This window comes from Desmodus rotundus, chromosome 7 (genome assembly GCF_022682495.2).
Source record: "Desmodus rotundus isolate HL8 chromosome 7, HLdesRot8A.1, whole genome shotgun sequence".
Taxonomy (NCBI): domain Eukaryota; kingdom Metazoa; phylum Chordata; class Mammalia; order Chiroptera; family Phyllostomidae; genus Desmodus; species Desmodus rotundus.
In genome coordinates, this window is record NC_071393.1 from 21,395,583 (window position 1) to 21,421,874 (window position 26,292).

The following is a 26,292-nucleotide window of genomic DNA, read 5'->3' on the forward strand; positions in this document are numbered from 1 at the left end:
CCCTGCTCTCCGAGGGGCGCCCACACTCAGCGGTGTAAGGGAGGGCCACCGGGTGTCAGCTCCAGCCCTGCAGCCTGCCCCAGTTTCCCGTCTCTGTAGGGCCACCACTTCTCGGGACCGGAAGGCGCTGCAAAAACAGCTACGACAGACGGGTCGTCCCGTAGAGCTGAGACGTATGGGCTGTGGCTTTCGGTTCCCTGTGGGGCGTTGACCGAGGAACTCGGGCGGGAGTGGCCCCAGAAGTTCCGCGCGCTGCGCGTCCCCAGCCCGAGGCGAAGCAGGAGAAAACCCGGGGCTGGCGGGGCCACCGGAGGATGGGCCGTCGGTTTGCGCCTGTCCCGGACTCGAGGGCGGTCAGGCGCCAGGGGGCGGGGGCTGCGGGCCAGCGGCGGCGAGGCCGGGGCGGGCCGGCCGGCGGGGCATTTAAACCCAGCTGCTGCCGGCTGGGGTGCACTGCCCTACGCCCGACTGTCCACCTCGCCGCCTCCCTCGGGCACCAGCAGGCAAGATGCGGTCCTCCTTGGCTCCGGGCATCTGGTTGCTCCGCACCTTCTCCAGGGACAGCTGGTGAGCAGCGCTGGGGAGGGAGGCGCGCCGCCCCGGGCAGCTCCCTCCCACCGGCGGGGAGCAGAGGCACCAGGGACTGGGTGGCGGGCGGTTTCGCAGCCCTTGAGCCGGGGTTCCTTCAGCAGCGGCGGCAGGAAGGTGAAAATGAATGGCTGGAGCGCACACACGCACAAGCACTCACGCACACACACGCGCGCGCGCACACACACAGCACCCCGGGGCGGACTTTCAGAGCCCCTCACTTTCATATTACTGAGCATCTGGGCAAACTTGGACTTGCGGGCCTGCGACCCGAGGCCGGGATGGTAGAGTTGCTGAAAAGTGGCCTTTGGAGTCGCGGAGTGTCGCTCGTGGTCTTGTCGCCCTTGGATAACACAAAGGCCAGAACGCAGCGGTGGGCGCTTGCTTTGAGGGCCTCCAGACCCCGAGAGACTTACCAGGGAGGGCTTACCTTTCAGATCAGAGGAGGCAGCTGCTCCTCAGCTGGGTGGTCACCCCCACCATGGGCAACCCCAGCAACGGGCCAGACACTTCCACAGTGGCTTTCCCCTGACCAAGGGAGGCTGAGGAGACCACTCATGCTGGGGGTGCGGGGGTGCAGAGCCTGCAGCTCACTCTTCAGAGGTCACCACTGGAGGGGTTTGCTGAGTCTGAAGAGAGGGGTTTATTTTTGTTTGGTTGGTTGCGTTTTTTCTTTTTTTAGTATTGTGTTAGTTTACACATTTTTTCATCATTTACAAATTATGAAATTTAACATAAATAGCCAGGTTCCTGGCTTCTCTTGAAAAACAAGTAGAGCAATACTGGGCCTAAATCCCCAAATTTTATTAATAGGACTTCAGGAGTCCCCTTCAAATAGGGCAGGTGCTCCGAACACGGCCCACTGCGCCTAGTTCTGCAGCGGCAAAGCCCCCATTCTTCACCCCGCCATCCTGGGCCCTCGGTCGCGCCAGGCGCCTTCCTGCTGGTGACGGTCCTCACGCCTCCCTGCCTCCCTCACTCGAGTACATGACTCATTGGGTCCCTTTGAGTTTGGGACTGTTAAAATATGTCTCTCAGCAAAAGATAAAACCTGACTCTCAGGGGGATTGAAAAGTGAGCGTGTGTTGAAGATTTTATTTTACTCATCATGAGGGACTCAGAAGGTGGTGTAATCTAGGAAAAAGAAAATGCAGGGGGAGGGGGGGTGGGCAGTCACTGTTTGGTGGGGACAGAGCGTCAGTCTGGGAAGGTGAAAAGATCCCTGAGACGGATGGTGAAGACGGTTGTACAACAGTGTGAGGGAGTTAATGCCACTGAACTGTTCACTTAAAAATGGTTAAAATGGAAACATTATGTTACATGTACAGGGTCTGGCAAAATATCACCCCTTTTTATTACACAATTGTAAGCGTGCAATTCTGTAATATAACACTTATCACACGCAAGCACACCATATGACATTTTAGGTAATACGTTCAAATGAAAACTATAAATTATTACACCCATATTATTACCCTACCAACCACAGGCAAGCAGGCCTTCCTTCTGCCTGACCCTGCATTTTACCGTAATTTTAAAAAGAGAGACTCCAAAGAGCATGCCCACTTATAAGTCAGGTTTCACCTGCTCTCCCTATAAATTCGGGCAAATTCATCCCTTCTTGAGGTCCCCCAAACATCCTGAGGCCCTTGGGCTGGCCAGGAAGTGACCTTCCTTATCTGCCTGTAAGAGAAAACAGTAAGCCAGTCTTCTTGGGAGGGTTTTATTAGTATTGGCTTCATGGAGGCCACCTTAGTTCCTTAAAAGGGGCCGGTTCTACCTGATTAAATGAGCATCACTGTCAGTTATGACATTCTAGGGAAGGCCTCAGTTGCATAAGCAATTTTCCTAACAACGCTGTGGTTGAAAACAAAAGTCTTACTGGACTTTTGCAAATAACTAGATTGCTATGAAAAGTAAGAAGACTCCACAAAAGCTGACGAATTCTAGGGAATCAGGTAGGGAGGATATTCACAAATGCTTCATTTCCGTTTACGAAAATAGAGTCTGCTAAATTGCCCTGGGTTACCTATAGCCTAAGAAGAAAAAGAAGGAGCTTCTTCCTTTCTATACCCAGAAGAGAGAACACAAGAACAACACCTGCAGAATTCCAAACGCACACAGTAACCACCCCTCATCCCTTATTCCGTTCTGTGTGGTTAATTCTTGTAGCGCCGCAGCGGGTTAGCGACCTTACAAACCGGTCTGCTTCTGGACTAAAGGGTTTTGACAGTCCTGACTTCGTCCATTGGTGTGTCCTTGAAGACGTCTTAGGTAATGTCACCAGAAGCCTGTGTCCAAGAGGAAGTTCTTGGTACAGTGTTTTCGGAGACAGTTCTTGGTTGTTAAAGGTAAGACCTTTGGCCTGTAGCTGACTGCAGAGACTCTGGGAAGCGTCAGAGTGAGACAAAAACCTACTGCAGGCGACAGAGACCTGAAAAGGTGCAGAGGGACTTATTACCAATAATTTTCAAGAGTGAATGACCCGATGAGAATTCGCGACAAGAACAATGCGGCTGACAAGAAACTGTCGCTGTTCCTGAAGTACGCAAAACAAGATGAAGCCGCCTCCTCACCCCCAAAATCTAGACAGTGGCCAAAAATGTAATGAGGCTAATTTCAAAGAAGACAGTGAACATAACATCTGATTTATTAAAAACGGATGAACATACTTTTTATAGAGGAAGATTCTGGAGATATATAAAAATCCCGAGATGTAATTTACGTAACATACCGAGGATATACCAAGAATATCAACTGAAGAGATTCAAGAAGTCGGAGTAAGTCCTACACATCCGTTAGGATGCACATCCTCTGGGGGAAAACCGCTGACCTAGAAGGAGCTAGACTCCCAGAAGTAAGGCTGCCGCCGGGGTAACATTTCTGATCATAACTGAAATCGTGACCGGTAACGCTATACTCCCGTTATTGGGGAAAGCATCACCAGACACCGGCACGTAGAAACAGGTCGCGGACCAGAGAGGGCACTGCGAGATCCACAGAAACTTCTCACACAACATATAATTTCTGAACTGTTAATATAAATAACGACATTTACCTTTTAAAATTTAACCTGGAGCCCTGGCCAGAGTGGCTCAGTTGGTTGGAGTGCTGTGCAGTAGGCCAAAAGGTCACGGGTTCAATTCCCAGGTTGCGGGTTCAATACCCCGTTGGGATGGGTATGAGAAGGGAACCAATCCGTGTTCCTCTCTCACATCAGTGTTTCTCTCTCTCTCTCCCTTCCTTTCTCCCTAAAGCAATGAAAACATGTCCTCGGGTGAGGATAAAAAAATGTAACCTAGAGGAGATTGAGTATCTCTTCTTATGTCACAATTACTTCCGTGCAATCAGTCAACAATGACATGAAATAAACCTGATTATTTCTAGCCTCTCTTTTTAAAAGGCGAAAGAACTGATCTTTGTGATTTTTCCAAGAGCTCTCTCTCTTGGGCATCTCAAAGATAGTCTTAGGTACAAAAGATATCCTGACTGTCTCATTTTATTCTGTGTCTAGGGTTTGATTTGGGGAAGGCAAAATCAGGAGTGGTTAAGAGATTTGGATGCTTATCACGCGTGCTAAGAAGCAGTACTTGTCCCACGCATTTGAAAGTGACAATAGTTCATTTAAAAATGAAATGGAAGGTAATACTGTAAAGAAACACCTCTTTCCTAAGAGGGAGTTCTTTGTTTTAAAAAGTACGGAACGTTATTCCGGTAAGACACGGAATATGTGCTGTCTAGGCCGATTCCACAGGAGGTAAAAAAAATAACATTTTATAATCTCTCATTAAGAGCAGGCGATAACCAATAATCAAGAAAATTTCATGATTTTAACAGACAGAAAACCAAATTCTATTTTTGCGTTGACTTTATACTTGATACTAAAGGAACCATAGCCTCTTTTAAAGTAATAACGTGAATAAAATAAAAACTGAGCCAGCTTTGACAAAATTCCTGACACACTTAATTGCTTCTCTTTAGACTCACTGTTTGCACATACTATAATCCAAGGCAAATCGAATTCCCCATTCACAGCCTACAAATCTACGTATTCAGATTTTCTCCTTCATTGTTCTCTCCTTATTCTGGAACAACCAGTCGTTTTAAACAACTTGTTTTTAAATCCTCACCCGAGGATGTTTTATTGATTTGAGAGAGAGATATGTGAGAGAAGAACATCGATCGGTTGCCTTCTCTTATGTGACTCCACCGGAGATCGAACCCACAAACTTCTAGTGCGTGGGACAACGCTCCAACCAACTGAGCACCCTGGCGGGGGCCCAGTTGTGTCACTTGAGGATGAAACTTCTCTTTCTTCTTCTTAATGAACATAAATCCATCTAATTACCAAGGGTACAAAGTTGTACCTCTCTGACGCCATTGTTCCTAATAGAGACTCATTCATAGATATGAATCGTACCCTTTAACCAAACTACCTTATATTTCAGAGTGCATGGGGGCAGGGGATGCGGGGAGGCTGGCTAGTTACAAACAGCCTGAACCACACCAGCATTTCAGAAGGGCTAACAAACACAGACCTCGTTCACACACATCCTACAGCGGGAGCCCGACCCCCCGTGCTTGCCAGCATCTCCCAGGGGGACCGAAGCCCTTTCACCGCTGTGTGCCCTGTGCGCTTGGCTCTTCTAAGCCTCAGTTTCCCCATCAGTAAAAGGCAGGTCCTGGGCCATAAACATGGTATGTGACCATTCTTGACCCCCTGGGGCTAATGAGGGTGCTCAAGAACTCTTCTCTCTCTCATTTTTAAAAAGATTTTATTTACTTATTTTTAGAGAGAGAGGTGAAAGGAGAAAGAGAGGGAGAGAAACGTCAATGTGTGCTTGCCTTTTGCACACCCCGCACTGGGGACCTGGCCCAAAACCCAGGCATGTGCCCTGACTGGGAATTGAACCGGCAACCCTTTGGTTTGCAGGCCAGCACTCAATCCACCGAGGCACACCAGCCAGAGCACAAGAACTGTTCTTTCACTTCTTTGCTCATGAACGTATGTTTGGACTCCTATCAAACACTCCGTGTTACTGTAGTTCCTACTGTAGGCACATTATTATGCTGAGATTTGAGATCTATAAAGATGAATAAGACATGGTCCTACCTTCTTGGAACTAAGGATCAGACTGGGGAGAGGGTGTGGATGCTTATTATCAAATTTACTGCTTCCACAGGTCCCCAAGGAGGGCATGGAAGTGAAGTGAAGAAAGCAGGCATAGCTAGACCTTTGGATTCCTCATCTACAAAGTGTGAATCCTAGTAGTACCTTCTCATAACACGTGGTGAGGATTAAAGTACTCAGATCAGCGACCAGCTCGGGTTAAGTACTGACTAGACCCTAATTACGGACTGTTCCTCTACTTGCTTTTCCTCCTTTGTGTCCCGCATTGTTGATTTGTAGTTCACCGCAAAGTGTCCCCACCTACATGGATATACTGAGGCACAGGGAAGCTATGTTGCTCACCGAGCATCGCCCAGCCCATAAGTGGCAGAACTGGAATTTGAATCCAGGTTAGCCCGACTCCCACACTGTCCTGCCCATCAGAGCAGGGAAGGGGGGAAAGATCAATCACATGGCCATCTGGCCTTAGACAAATCGCTAAGTCTCTCTAAGGCTCCAGGTCTTTGTCCCTAAAATGGAAATCACAGGGAACCTATATCACAGGGTTGCAGTGCAGTTAAATGAGAGCCGCTTGAAGCACTTAGCCCAGTGCCCGGCTTGCAGACAGTCCTCGGTAACTGCCGGGTGCTTGTGAGTGTCCGTGGAGGCAGGAATTCCCCCTCAGTAGGGGGAAAAGGTAGCTTGTAACTTGGTGGAGCTGGAGGTATTAGGAGCAGAGGGCACGGAGCAAAGGCCTGGAAGTGAGGGCGCCGCCCGTCTGTTCAAGAGCATAGGGTGCAGCTGCAGCTGGGTGCAAGGGGGCTGCGGGAGCACTTCCAGTCCCGGGAGACGTGTGTGAGCGAAAGTCACAGACTGCAGAATTTCTGCCCGTCTCCCGCAGGCCCTCTGCGTCAGGGTGGGGCGGAGAGCTAGCTGCTTCACGGCCTTTCAGAGTCCTCCACAGCTCTGGGTCCGGTCAGTGCCCTGCCTCTGTGTCCATGTCTGCGCGGACATGTCTGGGGCAGCTAGCAACATGGGCGTCTTGCCAGAGACATGACTGGGGCTGCGCTTATGGGGCTGTGCCCATTTCCTGGGGCCCTGCGAGTAGGAACAGCTCAGGACAGGGAGAAGGGAAGCCTGTGGGAGGAGGGACCAGCTGGATGAGCCAGGATGGGGGGAGGGGAAGCAGGCAATCAGGAGTTGTCAACTCCCTCCCACCTGGCTGTCTCCCGCCTGACTCCTTCCCAGGTGAGCTGGGAAGGCCAAGGCTGGCTGGTGGCTGCTGCTAGGGTGAATGGCCCTGTCCTGAGTTTGCTGAGGGCTCACGCTACCAGGTCCACTGTATCTTGTGTAACCCTTCTGACAGTCTTGTGTGGCAGCGGCTGGTTATCTCATGTAAAAGAAGATCCAACAGAGGCTTAGAGAGGTCAGACAAGTTGCCCAAGGTCACAGGAAGCAGCAGAGCCGGAAACTGAGATTCACCCTCGTTTGGCCCAAACCTCATGTCCTTCTCCCTGTTGTGCGACCACCTTGGATCAGGGGTCCCCGTGCTGCCCAGACAGCCCTCTTGGGTCTTATTTTCCCAGTTACTGCTGAGAGGTGCCTGGGCAGGGTAGCAGCAAGGGGCCCCTTAAATCGAGCTGTGATAGCGAAAGCTTCTCTGAACAGGGAGGAGAGCTGGGGAGCACACCCTGGAGGGCCAAGCCGGTTATCCTCATCCCTCTCCTCCGGGCCCACCCCGCACACACTCAGAGCGCGTGACCCCGGCTCCCCTCCCCCACCCCTCGTGAGCTTGCTGTGCTCTTCCCCGCGGCTTCTGCTTCCTCTTCCACCCTGCTGTTTCCTCTTTCCCTCCATACAGACCAGAATGCTGTGCGCCTTCCTGGCTTTGGGTGGCACTGTCTGACTCGGCCCCTGGAAGGCCGCAAGGGTTTGGGAATGGTCTAAGTGGTCGGCCAGGGCCTTATTTCTTCCGGTCCGGCTGTGCCAATGAGCACTGAGGTCAGAGAGGAACTGCCTGAGAGTCCCAACAGAACCGAGGACAGACACCTGAGATGGAGTCCCGGACTCGGTGTTTGGGGCAGAGTGGGCACGGATAGTATTGCTACTCTTGCTTTGGCCTCCAGCTCAGGCCTCATCCCCGACGTCCTTCCTGCTCTGGGGGCGTGGGCGAGGGTGAGGGGTGAGGCTAGGTCCCCATGGGGTCCTGAGAAGAAGGCCACCATCTCCCTCCCTGGGCAAGACGCAGCTCTGCCGCTATTAACACAATTCCACCCGTGCTGCCAGCCTAGCCTTCAGGAGAACGGCCACCTCTCACACCCTCCCAAAGTTATTCCAGTTTCCTGAGTAAAACCTCATGCTGACGCTTAAAGCCAGGTCCTTTCGTTCTGTCCGAACGCTCTGGGTCCTCCTACTTAGCTTCCTTCTCCAAGCAAAGCAATCCATATTTTAATCTTTCCTAAAGAAAGATCATTCTATTATCTGCTCATTTATCCTATAAGTCCTGGGCTCCTTGTGCCCCATGACCAATGGCACCCTCCTGTGGGAAGGAGCTCGGGGCCAAGCGCTGACTCAGCGCCATCTCTCTGAGTGAGCGCCCGAGGCCACACTGGAGGAAGGGCAGCAAGCAGAGGGCTCCTTGGGCTGGCTCTCGGTTCCATGTCCTCAGTGCTCGGAGGCTGCCCAGACCAGGACTGTCCCTGCTGCATCTGGTACATGGAAGGCCTAGCTCAGGATTCCCCCCTGTGCTGTCTGTCTGGGGCAGACTTTTGCCCACCGTGAAGTCTCCCAGAGGCAGTGGGGATTTGGCAGGGGGCGGAGTTGGGGGCGCCGTCACCGCTGGCCTGGTTCTTGTGGCTCCCAGCGCTCTGTCCTTCTCAGATCTCTTGAGTCCTAGAACAGGCACATCCAAGGACAGGCCACCGAGTCTGATCTCTCTGGGCAAGTGCCGAGGTCACCTGCAGCCACAGCCAGCCCAGCCTGTCACATGGCCACGTTAGAAGCCCTAGACACCCACCAACAGCTCCTGTCTAAGGCAGAGAGCGGTGGGGGTGTACTGATGAGGGAGTGTAAGTCCCCACTGGCCCTACATGGGCAAGGGGACTGTCAGCATGTGGCTGCAAAGCAAGGAAAGGGGATGCAGGGAGCGGGCACAACTGGCTGGGTAGCTGCTGGGGAAGGGACCCCTTCCCGTCTCCCGAGGTTGGTGTCTCTGCTGCGCTGTTCCTTGTCATATCCTGTTGTGCCAGTGGTGGGTCCTTTGGGTGGCAATAGGTCCCTATTTGTTTGTTTGTTGTCTGTCGGTGCTTTGTGACCATTTGTTCTTGGCTCCCACATTGGAAGCATCCTTAGTGCAAAGTCTTAACAGGCCTCATAAAGCCATGATCGTGTTCCTTCAAAAGAGTAAGTTGGACCACGGACCTCGCAACACATGTCCGTGGTCCTTGGGCCTTCCTGTCACGCTGGCCTGACCCTGCACCCGGGCTGCCGTCCCTTCCCCTCACAGCCACCCTGGGGGAGCCTGGCAAAGCCCAGCTGTGCACGTTTGCCCTCTGAACCCCCGGGGCCTCCGCAGTGTGCAGGCAGGGCTGCACAAGGAGAAGTGAAACCTGCAGCTGGCGCTGCGGGAGAGCGTCAGCTGTCCTTCCTGTGCGCTGCTGTGAGTCTGGCGGCCGTGGCCTCAGCTTCGCCCAGCCCTGAACCTGACGGATGCCCCAGTCCCCTTTGAATGGTGGCACCTTGGTCTTTTTCTCAGGACAGCTGCTGGAGTGGAACAGAAAGAGGGTGGGACTGAGAGGAGGCCTGGCTCCGAGCGCACTCTGCGCAGCCAGCTGTGGGACTCTGAACCCGTCTGTCCGTCACTCGGAGGCCAGGCAGGAAGTCCCAGGGAGTCTGCTGCCAGGTCTAGCGTGTCCCACAGGCCGTGGAGGACCCCCTGCCCCCCGCCCCTCCCCCGCTCCCATCCCCAGGACTCATGACTCTCCTGCGCTCTTAGTTGTTGAATTTACAACTCAGGGTTGGGCCTGGAGCTGGGAGCTGGGAGAGAGGTTAGGCCAGGCCCCCGGGGAAGGGCAGGTCTGGACCCCTGTCAGTCAGGGTGTCAGTGTGGATGTCTGCTGAGCCTCCTGTCTGCTGCCAAGGGAACCCTGGTACCCTGGCAGGTGGCCTGTGGGCACTGGACCCTGCTCCAGGCAAGAGGAGGGCAGGGCTAAGTCAGCAGCTAGCCCAGGTGTGTGTCCTGGGGAAATGGGCAGGAGGGGGTGTCCTGGCCTCCAAAGCCCGACCTTCCAGGGAATCCAGGGTCTGGAACTCCCACCACGGAGGAGTGTGGCACCAGCCCACCCCACTCACCTCCCATAACGGAGCATCAGGGGCTGTTTCGGCCCCTCTAGCTCTGCTTCCTCATCTCCCTAACCTGTCAGTAGCTCTGTGAGGAAGGTGATAAAGTCTGCTTTTCAGATGAGCGAACACATGTAAGGAGTGAAGCCAGGTTTTGCCTGAGTCCTAAGTCCTTGCTCTTTTCTACCGTATAAATGAACTCCCTGATATGGACCACCGAGGGCCCCACGTGAAGCCATGTGCCTGGGGAGGGGGTAGCAGAACGGGAAAAGCAGAGGGCGCTGGCCCTGCCTTCAGTGAGGAAGCCTATCTCGGGCTTCCCAAAACAGAGAGCAGAGCAGAGCCTCATGCCTCACTCAGCTTCGCCTGCATGGTGTCCAGACCTCTCTGATCTAGAAAATCCCGGCCCCATACCATGACTTTCTGTCACTGTCACCTCCACCACTCGGCCCCACATGACCTGTCTGTCCCCTGCCTCCTTTGCAGCTTGGCTCAGCTCCACCTCCTGCACATCGGGGACTACCTGGAGGCCCCCAAGCAGGCAGTGTGTGTTATTTCACACTCTCTGCCTTTGCACGCGCAGTTCCCTGTCCCAGACATGCTCCCGGCCCCCGTGCTGGTTGACCTGGCGCTTCCTGCTTGTTCTGGAAGATTCAACTACAGCCTCCCCTCTAGGAATCCTCTCCTGACCCTGCTCCTACCCTAGGGGCCCTGGCCTCCCTCCTTTGTGCTTCCTTGTCATGCACAGTTGTCCACATTTATGGCGCTGTCGCCCCAACTCTGCCCGTCTCCCCACTGGCCCGCGAGCACCGGGAGGGCAGAGATCTCTGTTCCAGCTCCTCTCGCTCGTCGCTGCGTCCCTGCGCGGTGCCCGTGTGTGGACACGGACGGGGGAGCCGTCTTGTGTCTGCTGACAGGATCAGGCTGTCAGAAGGTGGCATTATTGTGTCTGCTGCCCTGGTGCCGCCCCTCCTCCTGGGCCGGGAGAGGAGTGCGGTGAGAGGGGCGTGGAGCTGAGCAGGGAGAACACCGGGGCCATGGGCAGGAGAAAGCCAGGGGAGGGTGGCCTGGGTGCTTCCTAGGTGGGCAGGGCCTGGTGCTTGGGTGGGATCCGTGTGTTGGTGGCAAGTGGGGGTGCGGGAGAAGGGGGGCTGGCAACGGAAGGAGGCTTTGAGCCCCTCGGTGGCTCTGACCGGCCCCTTGGAGGGTCTGGCGTGTCTGCTGAGGTGCAGCCTGGCGTCCCGGGAGATGCCAGGCCCTGCCGGGGGAGGGGCCTCACTGGGAGAACGGTCAGAGAGAACGGTCATGGGAGAACGGTCAGAGCTGAGGCCTGGGGGACCTTTCAGGTTCAGAGAAGGTGCGATTTGTCACCGGGGTCAGTGGCTGCTGCCATGTCGCAGCCGAGATAGGCTCAGCTGTGCCCCAGGAGTCTTAACAGTGATGTCACAGGGACCTAGGGACTAGGGGAGAGTAACATTGTGTTCGCCTTTCTTTGAGATAGGTGTGGTTGACGCTCTCATCCGTGTGCACTTACGGGGGAAACCAGGGGCAAGGAAGGGTGAGGGACTCGCACTGGGTCAGTTAGAGGCCTCCCTCCAAGCTTTCCGCCTTTCCCAGGCTAGGCGGCCTCCCAGGCGGGGCACCAGTCGGAGTTTTCTGTAGGGCTGTGGTTTCCTTCCACCCCCTGCCTTTTGAAGAAGCCAGGCGGGCACCCTCTGCAAAAGCCCCTCAGGTTCTCTAAGCCCTTGACCTGGGAGTCCTGAGCCATTTGCCAATGGGTGGGACCTGGGAAGCATCGCTGTGGCCAAGCTTGCTGATGCCGGTCACTGGGACAGCCTGGAGTAACCCCAGAGCCCCCGGAAAACGCAAGTCCCTGGAGAACCCACGCACCCTTGGGAGCCGGGAGCCAGAGGCGCTGGGTAGCAGAGGGACGTGAAAGGCAGACTACATAGGAGTTGGAACTTCGTTCCTAACAGAACGGAGGGCCTCTGAGACTTTTCAAGCTGGGTAATGGCGCAGGGCAAGGGTGTCTTCCCTGTTACAACAAGATGAACCGGGGAAGTGGAGCGAATGGAGACAGGAAGCACACATCCAGGGGTGAGTAGAGAAGGGCCTGGCAGCCCAGCCTAAATTCAGGCTCTGCTGAAATGCCCCTTCATCTCGCAAGCTGCAGCCTGCACGACACAGTTGGAGGCAGTGAGTTTGTGCTTTAGAGGCAGATCCCAGAAATCACAGGTGGAAGCCACAGTGTCCTGCCCCTTAGGTTCATCGAGCTGAGGGCTACAAAGGGCATCAGGGTCCCTCCTGCCCTTCCTCCCCACCCTTCTCCATGAGATCTTCCCTGAACTGGGGTTTGGGTCTTTTCCTGTGGACCGGGAGACCATCACGAAGCCCGTTTTCCATGCGTTTCCTGGCTGCTGGCTGCTGACTCTGCTCAGCCGATGCTGTGCTGGGGGAGCAGACAGTGACTCAGAGGCACGGAGCCCCTTCCCAGAGTCTCAGGAGAAGGGCGGCAGCGGGGCATCTGGCTGATTTGTTCTTTCCATCCCAGACCAGTGCATGGGGTGAGGAGTGGGGGATGGGAGAGGGCACATGTGATGTGTGAGCCACAGACGGAAAGATGACCTGCTGACTGGTGAGGTAGACGGAGCCTGGGGCTGGGGAGAGGATCCTGTCGGCAGCGTTCCCACGGGCTCCCCCTCCTGGCCGCGTCTGGGCTCTCTCTAACATGGCCTTGTACGCCCGCTGCTGTGCTCTGAGCCCGAGAGAGACACTGGCTCGCTGTGAACGCAGACCCTTCTCCCCCTGTCAGCCTCCCACCCGCTCCTGTCATTTCTGGCATTTTAAAAAAGAATATAAGCCCTCGCTGGTGTGGCTCAGTAGACTGAGCGCCAGCCTCTGTTGAACCAAAGGGTCGATGGTTCGATTCCCAGTCAGAGCACATGCCTGGGTTGTGTGTGGGCCAGGTCCCGGTGGGGTGTGCATGAGAGGCAACCACACATTGCTGTTTGTCTCCCTCCTTTTCCCTCTCTCTATAAAAATAAATAAATAAAATCTTTAAAAATATAAAAGACTTTAGCTCCTTGACCCCATCTCCCTCACATACACATACACAAAAGCCCCTCAGGTTCTCCGACCGCAGTGAGGCCAGGTGGCCACAGAGGTGACAGAGGGGGCAAGAGCAGGAGCAACACGCTGGTGTTGGCCAGGGTGCTGGTGCTGGGCCCGCCCCGTCGGAAGCACTCAGACGTCAGGACCCGGAAGACAGGGCTCCCTGAGCCCCCTGACCTCGGGCATCTCTTCCTACCATCCCTGTGGCCTCTGCGCAAGGCACTTGCATCTGAAGGGGAGCCCAGAGGTGGAGAGCTGGGGGTGCCAAGGCCCTGAGGCTGCCAGAGTGGGCACAGGTGGCACACGACCTTCCTGCTCATCCAGATGCCCACCTCTTCCTGCAGGTACCGAGGCTTCATCCTGCTGCTCACCTTCTTAATTTATACCTGCTTTCACATGTCCAGGAAGCCCATCAGTGTTGTGAAGGTGAGGCTGGCCTGGGGTGGGGAAGAACGCGGGAGACACTGGGCCCTGGTGGAAATACACTGCAGCAGAATGGTCTGGAACTCGACCCCTGGCCATCCTTCTTCCGTGATCGCCGAGCCGCCCCTTCACTGGCTGCACCCCCCCTTTCAGTGGCTCTGTTTTTCCTAGAGAACTTTCCTAGGTGCTCCTTGTGAGTTAATTCACCGAGACAGCAGTGTCAGTGGCCACGGGTGGGTGGACAGAGCGAGGACCCTGGGCCTTTGGGGTGCTGCCTTCCCTGAGGGAGCGATGTGGCCCTGTAGCCAGTTCCTGCAGGAGGAGGTGCCAGAGGCAGGAGCAGAGTCCAGTGGGGAGGCCGTGGTGCTGGTGTGGCTGGGGAGCGAGCTTGCTCGCTCTTCTCCGGGCTGAGTGGGCTTCGGAGCCCCTGACCTGTGCATCCATTGCCTGTCCAGAGCCGTCTGCACCAGAACTGCTCAGAGATGATCCAGCCCCCCAATGCCACTCAGGATCCCAACGACACCACCTGGTGCAGCTGGTCTCCGTTTGGTAAGAAAGGGGCCAGCTGCTTCCCCACTCCCCACTCCCCTCCCCCTGGAGGGGTTGTCCAGGGCCAGAAAGGCCGGCTGGCAGGTGCAGCCAAGCCACGAGCCTCCTCTCTGCTGTCCACTTTCAGACCAGGACAACTACAAGGAGTTACTGGGTGGCGTGGACAACGCCTTCCTTGTGGCCTATGCCATCGGCATGTTTATCAGGTAAGAGGGAGGCAGAGCCGGGGCTGCGAGGTCTGCTGCCTCCCCTTGATTAACAGGGGGCACGGGGTCAAAGTGAAAGTGAGGGTGGTTCCCCGGGTGGAAAGGAGACCAAGACTTCTGTGTATGTGATCAGCCCGCAGCCGTTCTCATTTCCTACGGGGTTGCTGGGTCTGCTTCTTCACCTGGCCAACTCCTGATCTCAGGAGATCTTTCGCCTGGAAAGGACGCTCTGGTGGCTCAGAGGTGGTCACTTGTCTCAGCTGGGATCCGAGAAGAGGGACTAGGGAAGGCTTCGGGAAGGAGATCCTGTTTGCACCTGTGCAGAGCAGTCAGTGGAGAGCGGGGAGGCTGAAGGAACAGCAAGAGAGAAGTGAGGACTGGAAGCAGCAGGATCTGCGGGTGGGCGGGGTTAGTGCCAGGTCCGCGGGAGTGTGGGCTGAAGGGTGGAGTGAGGCCCTGTGTGTGCGGCCATGGGCACCCCAGGACACTGAGGGGTGTTACTAGGGTGCCATGTTCAGGTCTGCATTACAGACAGGTCGCTCTTGCTGGAGAGCTCTTTCAGAGGGGCGTGGGCTCCCGCCAGGTGGCTCTGGCGGTCAGAGTGTCCTCCGGATGCGCTAAGGTTGTGGGTTCGATCCCTGGTCAGCCGGACTCATACCAGAACCAGCCAATGAGTGCATAAATGAGTGGAACAATGCATCATGGTTTCTCTCTCTCTCTTTCTCTCAAATCAAATTTTAAAATAAGAGTAGAATGGGTGGGCCTTCGAGATTGAACATGAAGGGGGGGAAGGAGAGGCAGGAAACTGCGGTAACTCTGTTGTTTCTGGCCTGAGTGGCCAAGGATGGGGGTGCCACTCACTCCGAGGAGAGCTCGGGGAACGGGGCTGGGTGGAAGGAGGCAGAGGAGTTCAGTTTCAGAGTTTTGAGTTTCAAGTGTTTGGGGGCCCTCCAGCTGTGTTGTCCAGAGGGGTTCGGTATGTGGTCCTGCGGCCCTGGGGGAGGGAGAGAGCAGGCTGCGGATATGCACTCGGTGGTAGTTAAAACCACGAAAGTGCTGTGAGAGACTGCTCCTCGAACCCTGGCCGGGTGGCTCAGCTGGTTGGAGTGTCATCCCCGTACACCATAAAGGTCGCGGGTTCGACCCCAGACTGCTCCTGGAGGAAGTCAGTGAGAAGCTGTGGTCAGCCAGGGGCAGGGGCTGAGGCTGGCAACAGTACCATCGGACCAACCAACAGTTTCAAATAAAGCGGAGAAGCCTAGTGAGTGCAGGACAGAGGCTGTCCCTGGCTGTGGCAACGCAGAGGTCACTGGTGGCCACCTCGGTCAGGGTTGCTCCCGTGATGTGGTGGGGGAAGAAATGGAGGCGGGGGTTGGAAGGGTGCAGACCGAGGGGATTAACCATAAATCTAACTTTGTCTTCTCCAGTGGGATTTTCGGGGAGCGGCTGCCCCTGCGCTATTACCTTACAGCTGGAATGCTGCTCAGCGGCCTTTTCACCTCGCTCCTCGGCCTGGCGTATTTCTGGAACATCCACGTGCTCTGGTACTTTGTGGTCATTCAGGTATGAGCCTCTATCCTGCTTTTGGGCTCTTGTTTCCATCACAGAAAGATTCGGGTCCTTCCCTGCTGCTCCCAGGTCATGGTTTGGGCCCCAACCCCCCTGCCCAGCCCCCTGCTCCTCTGTGGTGCTCCACTGGGCCCACTCCCACCTCCCAGGCTGGGCTGTTCCCTGTACTGAGCCCCGCCCTGGTGTCAGTCACTCACAACGCCCCAGAGGCCTGGTCTCCGCAGCCAAGGATCTGGGCCAGAGGGCGCTAGGGGGGCGTGTATGTGTGTGAGGAGTACGGGAGCTTGCATGGTGATCCGTGGGGGCCCCTCAACCCTGGCACTGACCCCCCTCAGCCCGGGATGGGTAGCAGCAGGGAGGTGGCAGCATACCGGGCCGGTCCCACCTGCTGCCTCTCTCCCCACAGATCTGTAATGGCCTCGTCCAGACCACGGGCTGGCCCTCGGTTGTGACCTGCGTTGGCAACTGGTTCGGAAAGGGGAAGTGAGTGTGACAAAGGAGTGTGAGCAGGGGTTCGCTGGGAGGGCTGGGGGAGTGAGGAGGTCACGAGAGGCCCCTCATGTAATTCCAGGGGACAAGATTAGAAACTTGTTTCCATTTTGCTGACTTTCACATGCTGAGTGAGACAAACATTTTAGTGACCAGAAAGCAGTATTGATCTTCCATTGATAAGGTTTTAAGCCATAAAACACAACCTTAGTTATGCTTTTCCTCATACTAAATGAATTTCCATTTCTCCTGACGGCACAAATGAAGCCTGTGAAACTGTATTCTTTTTCCTTGAACTGGCTGTTGTGCAAACGAGCAGCGTTTCTCGCCCCAACGCTATTCACACTCGGGGCTGCACGGTTCTCAGCTGCAGGGCCGTCCTGTGCACCGCAGATGGTTAGCAGCACTCGCCCCTGGGTGCCATTAGCACACCCCGGCAGTGTCAGTCAGAACTCCCCAGACATTGCTGATGTGGCCGGGGGGTGAGGATTGGTGCTTTAAGAGTTACAGCCACGGGGAAAGACAGAAGACAGGGGCCGGGGGCTTGACCCCTGAGGACAGCAGAAGCTCCACTGGGAAGCCCTGCGAGCTGCTCAGGGACCACAGGCCTGGCTGCCCCTGCTGGGCCCCAGCCGTCCCGCCCCTGGTCCCAGCACAGAGGCCCTGGGTGGGCAGCCAGCTTTCCGAACTTGGCCAGAGCAGTCTAGAGGAGCCCTGTGCTTGCCTTTTTACTTTCTCTGCTCTCCCCGCCCCTCCCCTCCCTCCAGGCGGGGGTTCATCATGGGCATCTGGAATTCCCACACGTCCGTGGGCAACATTCTGGGCACCCTGATCGCCGGTGTCTGGGTGAGCGGGCCCTGGGGCCTGTCCTTCGTGGTGCCAGGCATCATCACCGCCGCCATGGGCATCTTCACCTTCCTCTTTCTCATCGAATGTGAGTGGACCCCTCCCCTGGGCCCATCACGCTGGGAGAGGGCAGCTGGCTCTGGCAGGAAGTGTTCGGTCGTAGGGCAGGGGGCTGGCTGTGTGCTGGGAGGGACAAGCAGCCTCTGAGCCTCGGTGTTCCCATGTGCAGATGGGACTCACAGCATGCCCTTCCCGGGCAGGTGAGGGTGTGAGCGGCACAGGTCGTTCGGATGCCCAGCTCCGAGTTGGTGCTTGGCACTTGCTGCTAGATCTGAGGGGTAAAAAGGGGAAGGTGGTGTGCACAGGACACCCCCACATTGGCTGTTCTCAGCACCGTTCCCTGACAGCCTGAGAGTCAGCCTGGCCGGGTGATGGGGCCACTTTGTAGCGGGAGAACGGAAGTCCAGGGGCGGCAATAAGGCTGTTAGGAGAGCCAGGCCTAGCAGGTGTCCCCCGAGCCCCGGTTCCCACCCCCTCCTGTGGCCAGTTTGGGGCTGGGGACTGGTCCCAGTGCAAGGGGGAGGGCCCGACCCGAGGAAAGCTTCTGAGAAAGTTTTCATTTTCAGACCCAGAAGATGTGGACTGCGCCCCCCCTCAGCACCACGTGAGTGCGAGTCCCCCACCTGCACCCTGCCTCCCACCTCATCCCCGGACAGGACTGGGGAGTGGGACGGGGAAGCCCTGAGCCCACAGTTACTGCACAAGCCCAATGCCAGGCCCTCAGGTTGGCTCCTCACCAGCCCCAGGGGCCTGCGGGTGGTTAGTCCAGCCCGGGGGACGGACACTCACCCCTTCCCGCTCTGGAGCCCCTGCCTCTCAGGCGGGGAGGTCATCCCTCCAGCTAGCAGGAGGTGGCACATGGGCGTGCCCACAGCCAGGTCTCATCTCCTTCAGGGTGGGCCAGAAGAAAACCAGAGCAGCCCCGCGGACCCCGGGAGTAACCCCTACTCTCACCAGGAGTGCAGCCTGGAGGCGGCAGCCGGGTCGTCCAAGGAACCAAGTGCTCAGCCGGCCGCCATCAGCTTCTGGGGGGCACTCATGATCCCGGTGAGGAGCTGGGGGTAGAGGGGAGAGATGGGGACGCTCAAGGGGACCTATGGCGTCCAGGGCTTCTTTACAGGAGATGCTCAGGGTGGGGTCAGGGGAGGCAAGCCGCAGCATTGGGACCGTAGGCACAGTGCTTTTATCAAGAGTGGGTGTGGCCCTGAGGGGCTTTGGGGGGGCAGGGGGATGGCAGGTACTGGGTGGTGCCTGGCTGCCCCTTGGTGAGCCGCCCTCTTCACTGAGCCCTCTGCTATGCCCCTCAGGGAGTGATCGAGTTCTCTCTATGTCTGCTCTTCGCCAAGCTGGTCAGCTACACCTTCCTCTACTGGCTGCCCCTCTACATCTTCAACGTGGGTGAGTCCTGGGGGAGGAAGAGGTGAGGCAGGGTCTCCAGTCCGACAGGAAACCTATCATGTGACGCAGATGAGTCTGGGAGATTGGAGGGATCCCTGCTGAACCACTCGTAGGGTAGGAAGAGATGTTCGTCTCTAAATGGAACCTCGAGCCTTGTATGCTGCCCCGGACACCCTGATTCCAGCCGCCTCTCCCCACTGGGAACTGGGGGTAGGACTCTGAGCTCTGTCCTGTAACCCTCCCTAACTTCTCCACCCTTCAGTGTAGGAGAGACCCACCTCCTGCCTGCTCAGCCCACTGAAGGGTGGGGTCACAGGGTGACAGACAAGGTCCGCCTTTTGAATGCCTCCCCGAGTGTCTCCCAACTGCAGAGGAGACCTGGGGAGCCACCCGCTGCTTGTAGCCTGGGTGGTGAAAAAGCTCTCCTCTCCAGGGGCTGCCTACAGCCTCAGGGGACTCTGCCCTGTGCTGGGCTGGCTGCCCTGCCCATCCCACGGACTGCTCTTCCCGCCTCTGCCCCATCCGACGGGCAGATGAGGAGAGGTCCCTTTTGTGGTTGAAAAGGATGTTTATGTCCACACGGCCCGGGTCGTTGCTCAGTCCATAGGTCAGGTGGCTAGTCTGCAGGGAGCAGACCCTGCCCCAGTCCCTGAGCCTCAGAGCTGCACCAGGGCCCAGACCCCACCGCGGGCTGCACTCTTCCCTCCATGGAGTGCCAAGGGCCAAGGCTGCCTGCCATGTACTGTACTTACTCTAAACAGGATACCGTGGGCATTAGGCAGGACCAAATCTCAATCTAGAACTTGCCCCAGAGCTCTTATCTGAGGGGCATCCTGTGAAAATAGAGGCCGAGCCTCAGGGCAGCCCCGTGGGTCTGAGACTCCTTGTTGCGGGGCCTCGGTGTGGACTTCGGAGTGTGAGTCAGCCCTGAGGGCTGGCTCCCATGGGAGCTTCTGGAGAGTCCTTTCCTAATCCGAGGCCAAGGCCTGGGGCCCTTTCCCGGGAGTCTCCCTCCTGGCTCTGTGCATTAGCAGAGACCTCAGGTGGACAGGAAGCCCCCTAGTGGTGGCCGGCCGCGCAGTCAGCAGCAGGGCGGGAGCTGTCGGGGTGGGCTGAGGCTGGGGGAGAGTTTTATCCCCATGGGAAGGTGCCCGGTGGGACAGGGAAGGGCTGGTCTGAGAGGCAAGGCCATCCTGCCCCAGAAGATGGCAGGTCAGGATGGGGCTGGAGAGGGCGTCTGGCCACACACTTGGAAAGTCACTTCAGCCAGTCACTTCCCCAGGGGCTCTCACTGCTTCCTCTGAAAAAGGAGGCCATGGGCCTGGGTCGGGGGCTCTGATGTTTCTGGCCGTGACAGTCCAGGATGTTCGCCCCAAGCCCTTGGGTCTGATCACATTGTTGCGTTTTCCACAGCTCACTTTGGCGCCAAGGAGGCAGGGGACCTGTCTACGCTCTTCGACGTGGGCGGCATCATGGGTGAGGCCCCGCCCTGCTTGGCCTCTGCGCTGCGCTCCCCTCTTCTCCTGTGGGGTGCAGAAAGAAGGGACAGGTCGCCCGTGGGATGTGACCTGGGCTCCTGCCCAGCTGCCTGGCCCTAAGGAAGACAGCCCTCGAGTGTGGTCTTCCCGAAAGCAGTGGGTACAGGGAGGACATCAGAGGCAGACCTGGGCAGGCTCTGGGAGGGCCAGGCCCAGGCCCGAGTGGGGCAGAGCGACGGGGCCCAGGTGGCGGCACCATGCGGGTGGGAGGCTGGGCCCCGGGGCAGCCGGAGTCGGTCTGTGTTGCAGGCGGCATCCTGGCAGGGCTCATCTCCGACTACACCAACGGCAGGGCCACCACCTGCTGCGTCATGCTGATCTTGGCTGCCCCCATGGTGCGTACAACCTCAGGGCCACGTGCGCATGCCTGTGTGCCTGTGCGTGGCTGCTGAACAGGGAGGACCTGCACGTTTATGCACACGCGTGTGTGTACAGCCCTGTGCACAGGAAAGAGACCCAGACTGAGAGTTTGGGACTAGTGACTGTCTGGCCTTGTGGAGAAGCAGAGACCAGCTGGTCAACTTCTGGACCAAGGGAAGAATAGGAGATGGAAGCTAGATATGAGAGAAGACTTTTCTGGGAAACGGAAACAATAAATTACCACATCTTAGAACCCTGCCCCCCACCCTTGGGACGTCTGAAGAGCGGGAGGTCTGGGTGTGAGAAAGGAAGGGGCAGGGTGACCTGTTGTATTCTAGGGCAGCATAGTGTTGGTTTTTCTAGACTTTGGGGCTGTGGTCCATCATGGGGGGCCAGCCCGTGGGAAGCCTGGGTGTAACTCCGCCTTTCCCCTCCTCTCTCCCAGCTGTTCCTGTACAACCACTTTGGCCAGAACGGGATCGCCAGCTCCATAGGTGAGACGCTGTGTGCGCTGCCAGGCCCCAGGAAAGGCACTGCCTTGGGGGCATCGGCGGGAGGCTCAGGGAAGCAGAGGTTCTCAGGGTGATGCCAGGGGTCTGCCCCGCTGCAGGGAAGGGGCCGGCCACAGAGGCATCCCCTCACCTCTGACTGCGCTGTCTCTGTTGCCACCGCAGTCATGCTGATAATCTGCGGGGCCCTGGTCAACGGCCCCTACGCACTCATCACCACTGCCGTCTCAGCTGACCTAGTAAGTGCGGCCACCTCCCGGAAGCCGGGGGTCACTCTGGGGTCTTGGTCAGGGCCTCTGTCTCCCGGTCCATTTTCCCCAGAGCCCTTTCCCCGTTTCCTGGCTACACAGACAAGATCCTCAGAGTCCTTCAGAATCCGCCGTGGCTCCCCACCCCTTCCTTTCCTCAACTCCGAGCCTCAGCACTGCCTGTCCCCGGGTCAGAGCCTCTCAGGCCTGCTGCTTGGTGCGGCCTCTGGTCTGGGCCCTCACTCTGCTCTCTCTCCCCAGGGGACTCACAAGAGCCTGAAGGGCAACGCAAAGGCACTGTCCACCGTCACGGCCATCATCGACGGCACCGGGTCCATAGGTCTGTGGCTGGCTTTGGCTCCTGGCCGCTGAGCACTGGCCTGGTCTTGGGCGCACCCCTTGGACTGCTGCCATCCCGTGGGAGGGAGTCCGGGATCCCGGCGCAGGCTCTGCTCTCACACTGTGCTCCGCGCAGGCGCAGCCCTGGGGCCTCTGCTGGCCGGGCTCATTTCCCCCACCGGCTGGAACAACGTCTTCTACATGCTCATCTCCGCTGACGTCCTGGCCTGCTTGGTAAGGCTTCTCGGGGTGCCCATATGGATACTGTGGGGTGTCCTGTCCCGCCCGGCTAGCACCCTGAGCATTACCCACCAGGGGCTCTGGGACAGCAGCCCTTCGCCAAGAGCCACTTCACCCCTGACAGTGACCCCTGCTGAATGAGGCGGTGGGCCCAGCCCTTTCCCTCCTGCCTGCCCACTGGGGTCATGAGCACTGGGGCCTGAGCACGCGCTCCAGGCTAATGTCCGCCTCCCCCCCCCCCCCCCCCCCCCCCCCCCCCCCCCCCCCCCGGCCCCGTGCCTCCAACTCCCCCAGCTCCTCTGCCGGCTGGTGTACAAAGAGATCCTGGCCTGGAAGTCAGCCCTGAGCAAAGATACCGGGTGAGTCCGCCAGAGAGCTAGACCTCGCCCCCCATCCCCAGTCTCACTGCAGAACCGCAGTTGGGTGCCCTGCGCCCAGCCTGAGCCCAGCACCAGCGCAGACCTGGGGAAAGCCAACTGGCCCTGGGTGCCTTCCGAGAAGGCCTGCCCCGCCCCTGCCCCGCCCCTGCCCCAGCCCTCTAACCTGCCCTCTGTTGTCCCATGTGTCTCCCTAGCTCATGTCTGGCCTTAACCCCCACGCGATAGTAGTTTCCTCCGATCCCCTGACTTTGTGAGTATTTCCTCAAGCCTGCGACCAGTGTGCCGTTAGAGTGGGTCCTGCATGCAAACCCTCTCTCTTTCCGTGTGATTTTCCCAACTTCTTCTTTCTCCTTGGGGCCAGTTCCAAAGACTGTCAACCCAAGTAGAGCTGGTGCTTCGGACGTGTTTCCTAAGAGGTCTGAGCTGCCGCCAAGGTCAGCAGCCCCTTCTCTGAGACAGCAGTAGGGCTGCGGACACACCCAGGGCAGAGGAGGAAGAGACCGGTTTCCTTCTGAACCCAACCCAGCGCTGTGGGTTCTCCCTCCTGATGTTCAGAGACCAAGGGTCCCTGGGCCCCTCTGCCCGTGCTGTGCAGAAAGAATCAATGACCAATCAAAGCTTCTGGGACAAAATTGAATCAGTGTTGGTGACCGGCTGGTGTGCTCTCTGTCTGCTACCTGTGGTGGTGGGCGTGGAGGCTGCACAGAGAGGCTGGTGGCTGAGCCGGTGGCGAGAGGCGGGGCTCTGCTCAGGGGCTGAGGCCTGCCCTGGCCTTTCTGGCTCTCCTCTTGTGAAGGAGGAGCTGCCAGAGCTGTGGACCTGGTCTGGACGGGAGATGTGGGTTGTGGGAACCAGCATGCTATTGAGGGAAGGCCTCATCCAGGGTCAGGAGAGAAAAACAGAGCAGGAGGCATTGAGACCTCCCTCCTATGCTGCGCTGGAGGAGCAGGGGGCCTGGGCCGTGGGAGCAGCACTTCTTCCACCTGCCTTCCCCTGCGCCAGGCATGGGGGAGGGTGGGGGCAGGGGCGGGGTGGAAAATAAGCAGACAGAGAAACGAACGAACTGCCAGGAAGCCTCTGCTCTGGGCCTGGAAGGGGCCTGACTCATCGATTAGCTCCCCTCCCAGCCACCCGGAGAGGCAGACGTGCTCGTTTAGAAATGAGAGATCTGAGGTTCCGAACTCCCCTGTGCCTCAGGCTTCAGCTTGTCCCTGTGTATGGGGAGCACAATGGGCACCTGGCTTGGAACCAGAACCCCCGCACGGTCCCAGCTTCTCCGCTCACCTTTATCTTACAAGACCTTGGGCTTAATCCTTGAACTTCCGTATCCAATGGAGACGCTGCTCCCTAAATGCCTGACGGGGTTGATCTGAGGCTGTGATGACACGTGATATGTGATATTGCTTTTTAAAGCAGTCAACTGTGGTACAAATATTGTAAGGCTTTAAATTTAATCTGGCTTTCTATTCCCTGCTGAAGAGCTGAGAGGAAGCCCTGATGTAGAGAACAAGGACGAAAGGCGATTATTGCAGGACCCCAGGCACCCGCCGTCCCTGTCCGCACCGTCGGCGCAGGAGGTTACCGACCTGCGTCTCACTCTCTCTCCCACTGCCCCTCTCTTCCTCCTTCAGGTATAAAGAATTATGAGGCCCCGAATGGAAAAGCAGCACAGAAGGCCCCGGCTGGGTCCGGGAGTGCTCCCCCAGGCCAGACAGCCTAACTGCCACAGATTGCTGAGGCCCAGCCTGCTGATCCAGCGCCAGCCAGCCCGGAGCTGAGCTCAGGGACACTTGGGACTGGGGGCGCCTCCGCAGCAAGAGGATGCCAGGCAGAGGGACAGGCTGGGGCTGAGGGACTGCGGGCTGTCATCTGGCTGAGGGAAACATCTGCCCAGACCCCCGCTTGTTCAGATTCCAGGACGGAAGGCGGAGGCTGCACAGAGCCAAGGCCCCGAAGAGGCCGGATGTCCTTTCTGTGTGAAATCGGAACCTCTGTGATCAGCTGGCACCTACCGATGGGGCTCTGACCCAATTGCGGGGCTGCCCAGGCTCTCTTCGTCCCTTTGCCCGCCAGCCGTTCTGTCGCCTTTGATCCGGCTCCTAACTCCTGACCTGCCCAGGTTAAAGAGCGTGGCTGCACCCTCGGGGCCAGGGCGAGGGGGGAGCCGGAGCCCTAGCTGTGGGCGGGCGCCTGTGCCACCCCGAAGAGTGGGAGCCTCTCCTGTCCCCCTGACCCTGGCCACGGCCCTCCACGTCTGGAGCAAAGACAACACGCGGGGGCGGTGCTCAGGGGTGGGGGGTGGGGGCCACGATGGAAAATACTAGAGTGTGTTTTGATAAAAACGCCAGTGTTTTGATAAAGAAGTGTCGTGGTCACTGAGTGCTCCCTGAGCGCCAGCCCTGCTCTCGGCGCGGAGTAGACGGCCGAGCCCAGAACGAGGACGGGCGCCCGAGCGCGGGCACCAGGCAGACGAGTCCGGCTGGTTTCGGAGCTGTCACTCGCGGGGTCCCCTGTCCCCTGCGCTCCTGGCGTGTCGTGAGCTCTGCAGACGCCCGTCAGCGCCCACGCAGCTTTCTTTTGGGGCTGGGTCCTCGCCAGGACTCCCGCGGGGTGCTGGGGCCTTGGCTCGGCCCTCCCGGCTATGTGCTGGGGCTGGTCGCGCCGGCCTTCCCAGAGGAAGTCCTCGGGACAGCGCGGGCGACTCGAGGGGCGAACCGGGAGCTCCACAGAAGGTGGAGCCATAGCGTGAACGGGGCCGCTGCGCGGGCCCTGGGTTAGCTGGACACACGTCCCGCAGCGCGGGAACTGGCAGCACGCACGCCAGTGGTGGCTGCCACAGAGGTCTTCGGATGTTCACACTGTGGCGTCGGCGGCGCCACCTGCTCCGCGTCCGGGAACGCGGCTCGCCAGCGTTTCCCCGGCGGCGTCCCTCGGGGAGCCGCTAGATGGCGCCCTAACCCCGTGCTAGAGCCCGCGCGGCCGGGGCTGCCCCTGACCTCCGGGGGGCGGACGCAGGTTTCCCCAATCCGCCGAGGGTCCGCTTTCTTCCTGCCGCGGGCAGGCCAGGGTCGGAGGGCGGGCGCTGTGCTTGGCATTTTCGAGGTCTTCGCTTCCCCCGGCCCCCCACCCCACTTCCTAGCTTTAGGCCTGTGTCCTCATCTAGAAAATGGGCACAGAGCCCTGCTCGCCCTCGGAGAGCCCGGCTAGTGGGGGGCGCGCCAGCAAGGGGAGCGCGTTCATTAAGCACGCGAGAGGGCACGCGAGGGGCAGCGAGCGGCTCCCGCGGAGACTGCGCCCCCCGCCGGTGTGGCCCTGATGGGGGCGGGGGGGTGTGGGATCGGCGGGAAAGGCCCGCGCAGGGAGAGCGAGGAGGGCCTGGGCGACGGGGCTGCCGAGCTGGCGAGGGGGTAGACGAGGGAGGGAGTTCAAGTGCGTCAGGCCCAGGCCTGGGAAACGAGGGCACGCCCGCGCGCGCCCGCAGGTAAGTGCGGCTCGGGGACCGGCAGCCGTGGGCGCAGAGCCCGGCCTCGGCCAGGGGGTCGTGGCTGTGGGCGGGAGTCTGCGGGGAGGCCTGAGGCCCGACCTCCCGCGGCCTCGCTGCCCCGGCTCGCAGCCCCAGTCCCGCGCTGGGCAGGCCTGTCCCCCGGGCGGTACCTGCCTCCTCTCTGGGCCTCAGCATTCACCGGGGGCTCGCGCGGGAGCATTCCATTAATTAGTTATTCATTTAATTTAACTTCACATTTGGTCTCAATTAAGCTGAAAGTGTTCTTCCTTATAGATGTTACAATAGCACTTGTAATTAAAAAGCAATAACTCTTTGCATTTCTCCTTTAGCGATCCGTTGGGAGGCTGGGCGAGTGCGGAAGCCGGGCGGAAAGCAGCCACCGGGAGGGAAGGAAAGCGGCTCTCCCCGGGTCTGAGCGCTCGGAGCCGCCGCTAAACTGCGGGCGGGGCACGGAAATTCTTAACAAGTCGTAAGTGTCCTGGTGGG

The 26,292-nt window shown here is 58.2% G+C and overlaps 1 protein-coding gene across 3 annotated transcripts; it reads left to right on the forward strand.

The window, feature by feature from the left end:
• Positions 1-235: 235 nt before the first annotated feature.
• SLC37A2 (solute carrier family 37 member 2) lies at positions 236-24,664 on the forward strand. 3 transcript variants are annotated; one of them, XM_053928781.2, is made up of 19 exons: positions 236-567; positions 13,492-13,573; positions 14,026-14,119; positions 14,247-14,325; positions 15,753-15,888; positions 16,301-16,377; positions 17,151-17,317; positions 17,856-17,893; positions 18,184-18,336; positions 18,597-18,687; positions 20,101-20,163; positions 20,475-20,560; positions 21,031-21,079; positions 21,260-21,333; positions 21,604-21,682; positions 21,818-21,915; positions 22,216-22,280; positions 22,496-22,551; positions 23,933-24,664. In XM_053928781.2, exons 1-18 carry the CDS (start codon positions 509-511, stop codon positions 22,524-22,526), a joined length of 1,521 nt encoding a protein of 506 aa, XP_053784756.1. In that variant the 5' UTR covers positions 236-508; the 3' UTR covers positions 22,527-22,551; positions 23,933-24,664. The 3 variants fall into 3 exon arrangements, with proteins under 3 accessions (XP_053784756.1, XP_053784757.1, XP_053784758.1); XM_053928782.2 differs by lacking the exon at positions 22,496-22,551; XM_053928783.2 differs by lacking the exons at positions 22,216-22,280; positions 22,496-22,551.
• The last annotated feature ends 1,628 nt before the right edge of the window (positions 24,665-26,292 follow it).

Excerpts from the sequence above, each read along its gene's own strand:
- SLC37A2 (XM_053928781.2), top strand. The coding sequence starts at position 509 with ATGCGGTCCTCCTTGGCTCCGGGCATCTGGTTGCTCCGCACCTTCTCC. Across the intron at positions 15,889-16,300 it reads GGTACTTTGTGGTCATTCAG|ATCTGTAATGGCCTCGTCCA; the intron begins GTATGAGCCTCT and ends CTCTCCCCACAG. Across the intron at positions 21,916-22,215 it reads CTGACGTCCTGGCCTGCTTG|CTCCTCTGCCGGCTGGTGTA; the intron begins GTAAGGCTTCTC and ends CAACTCCCCCAG.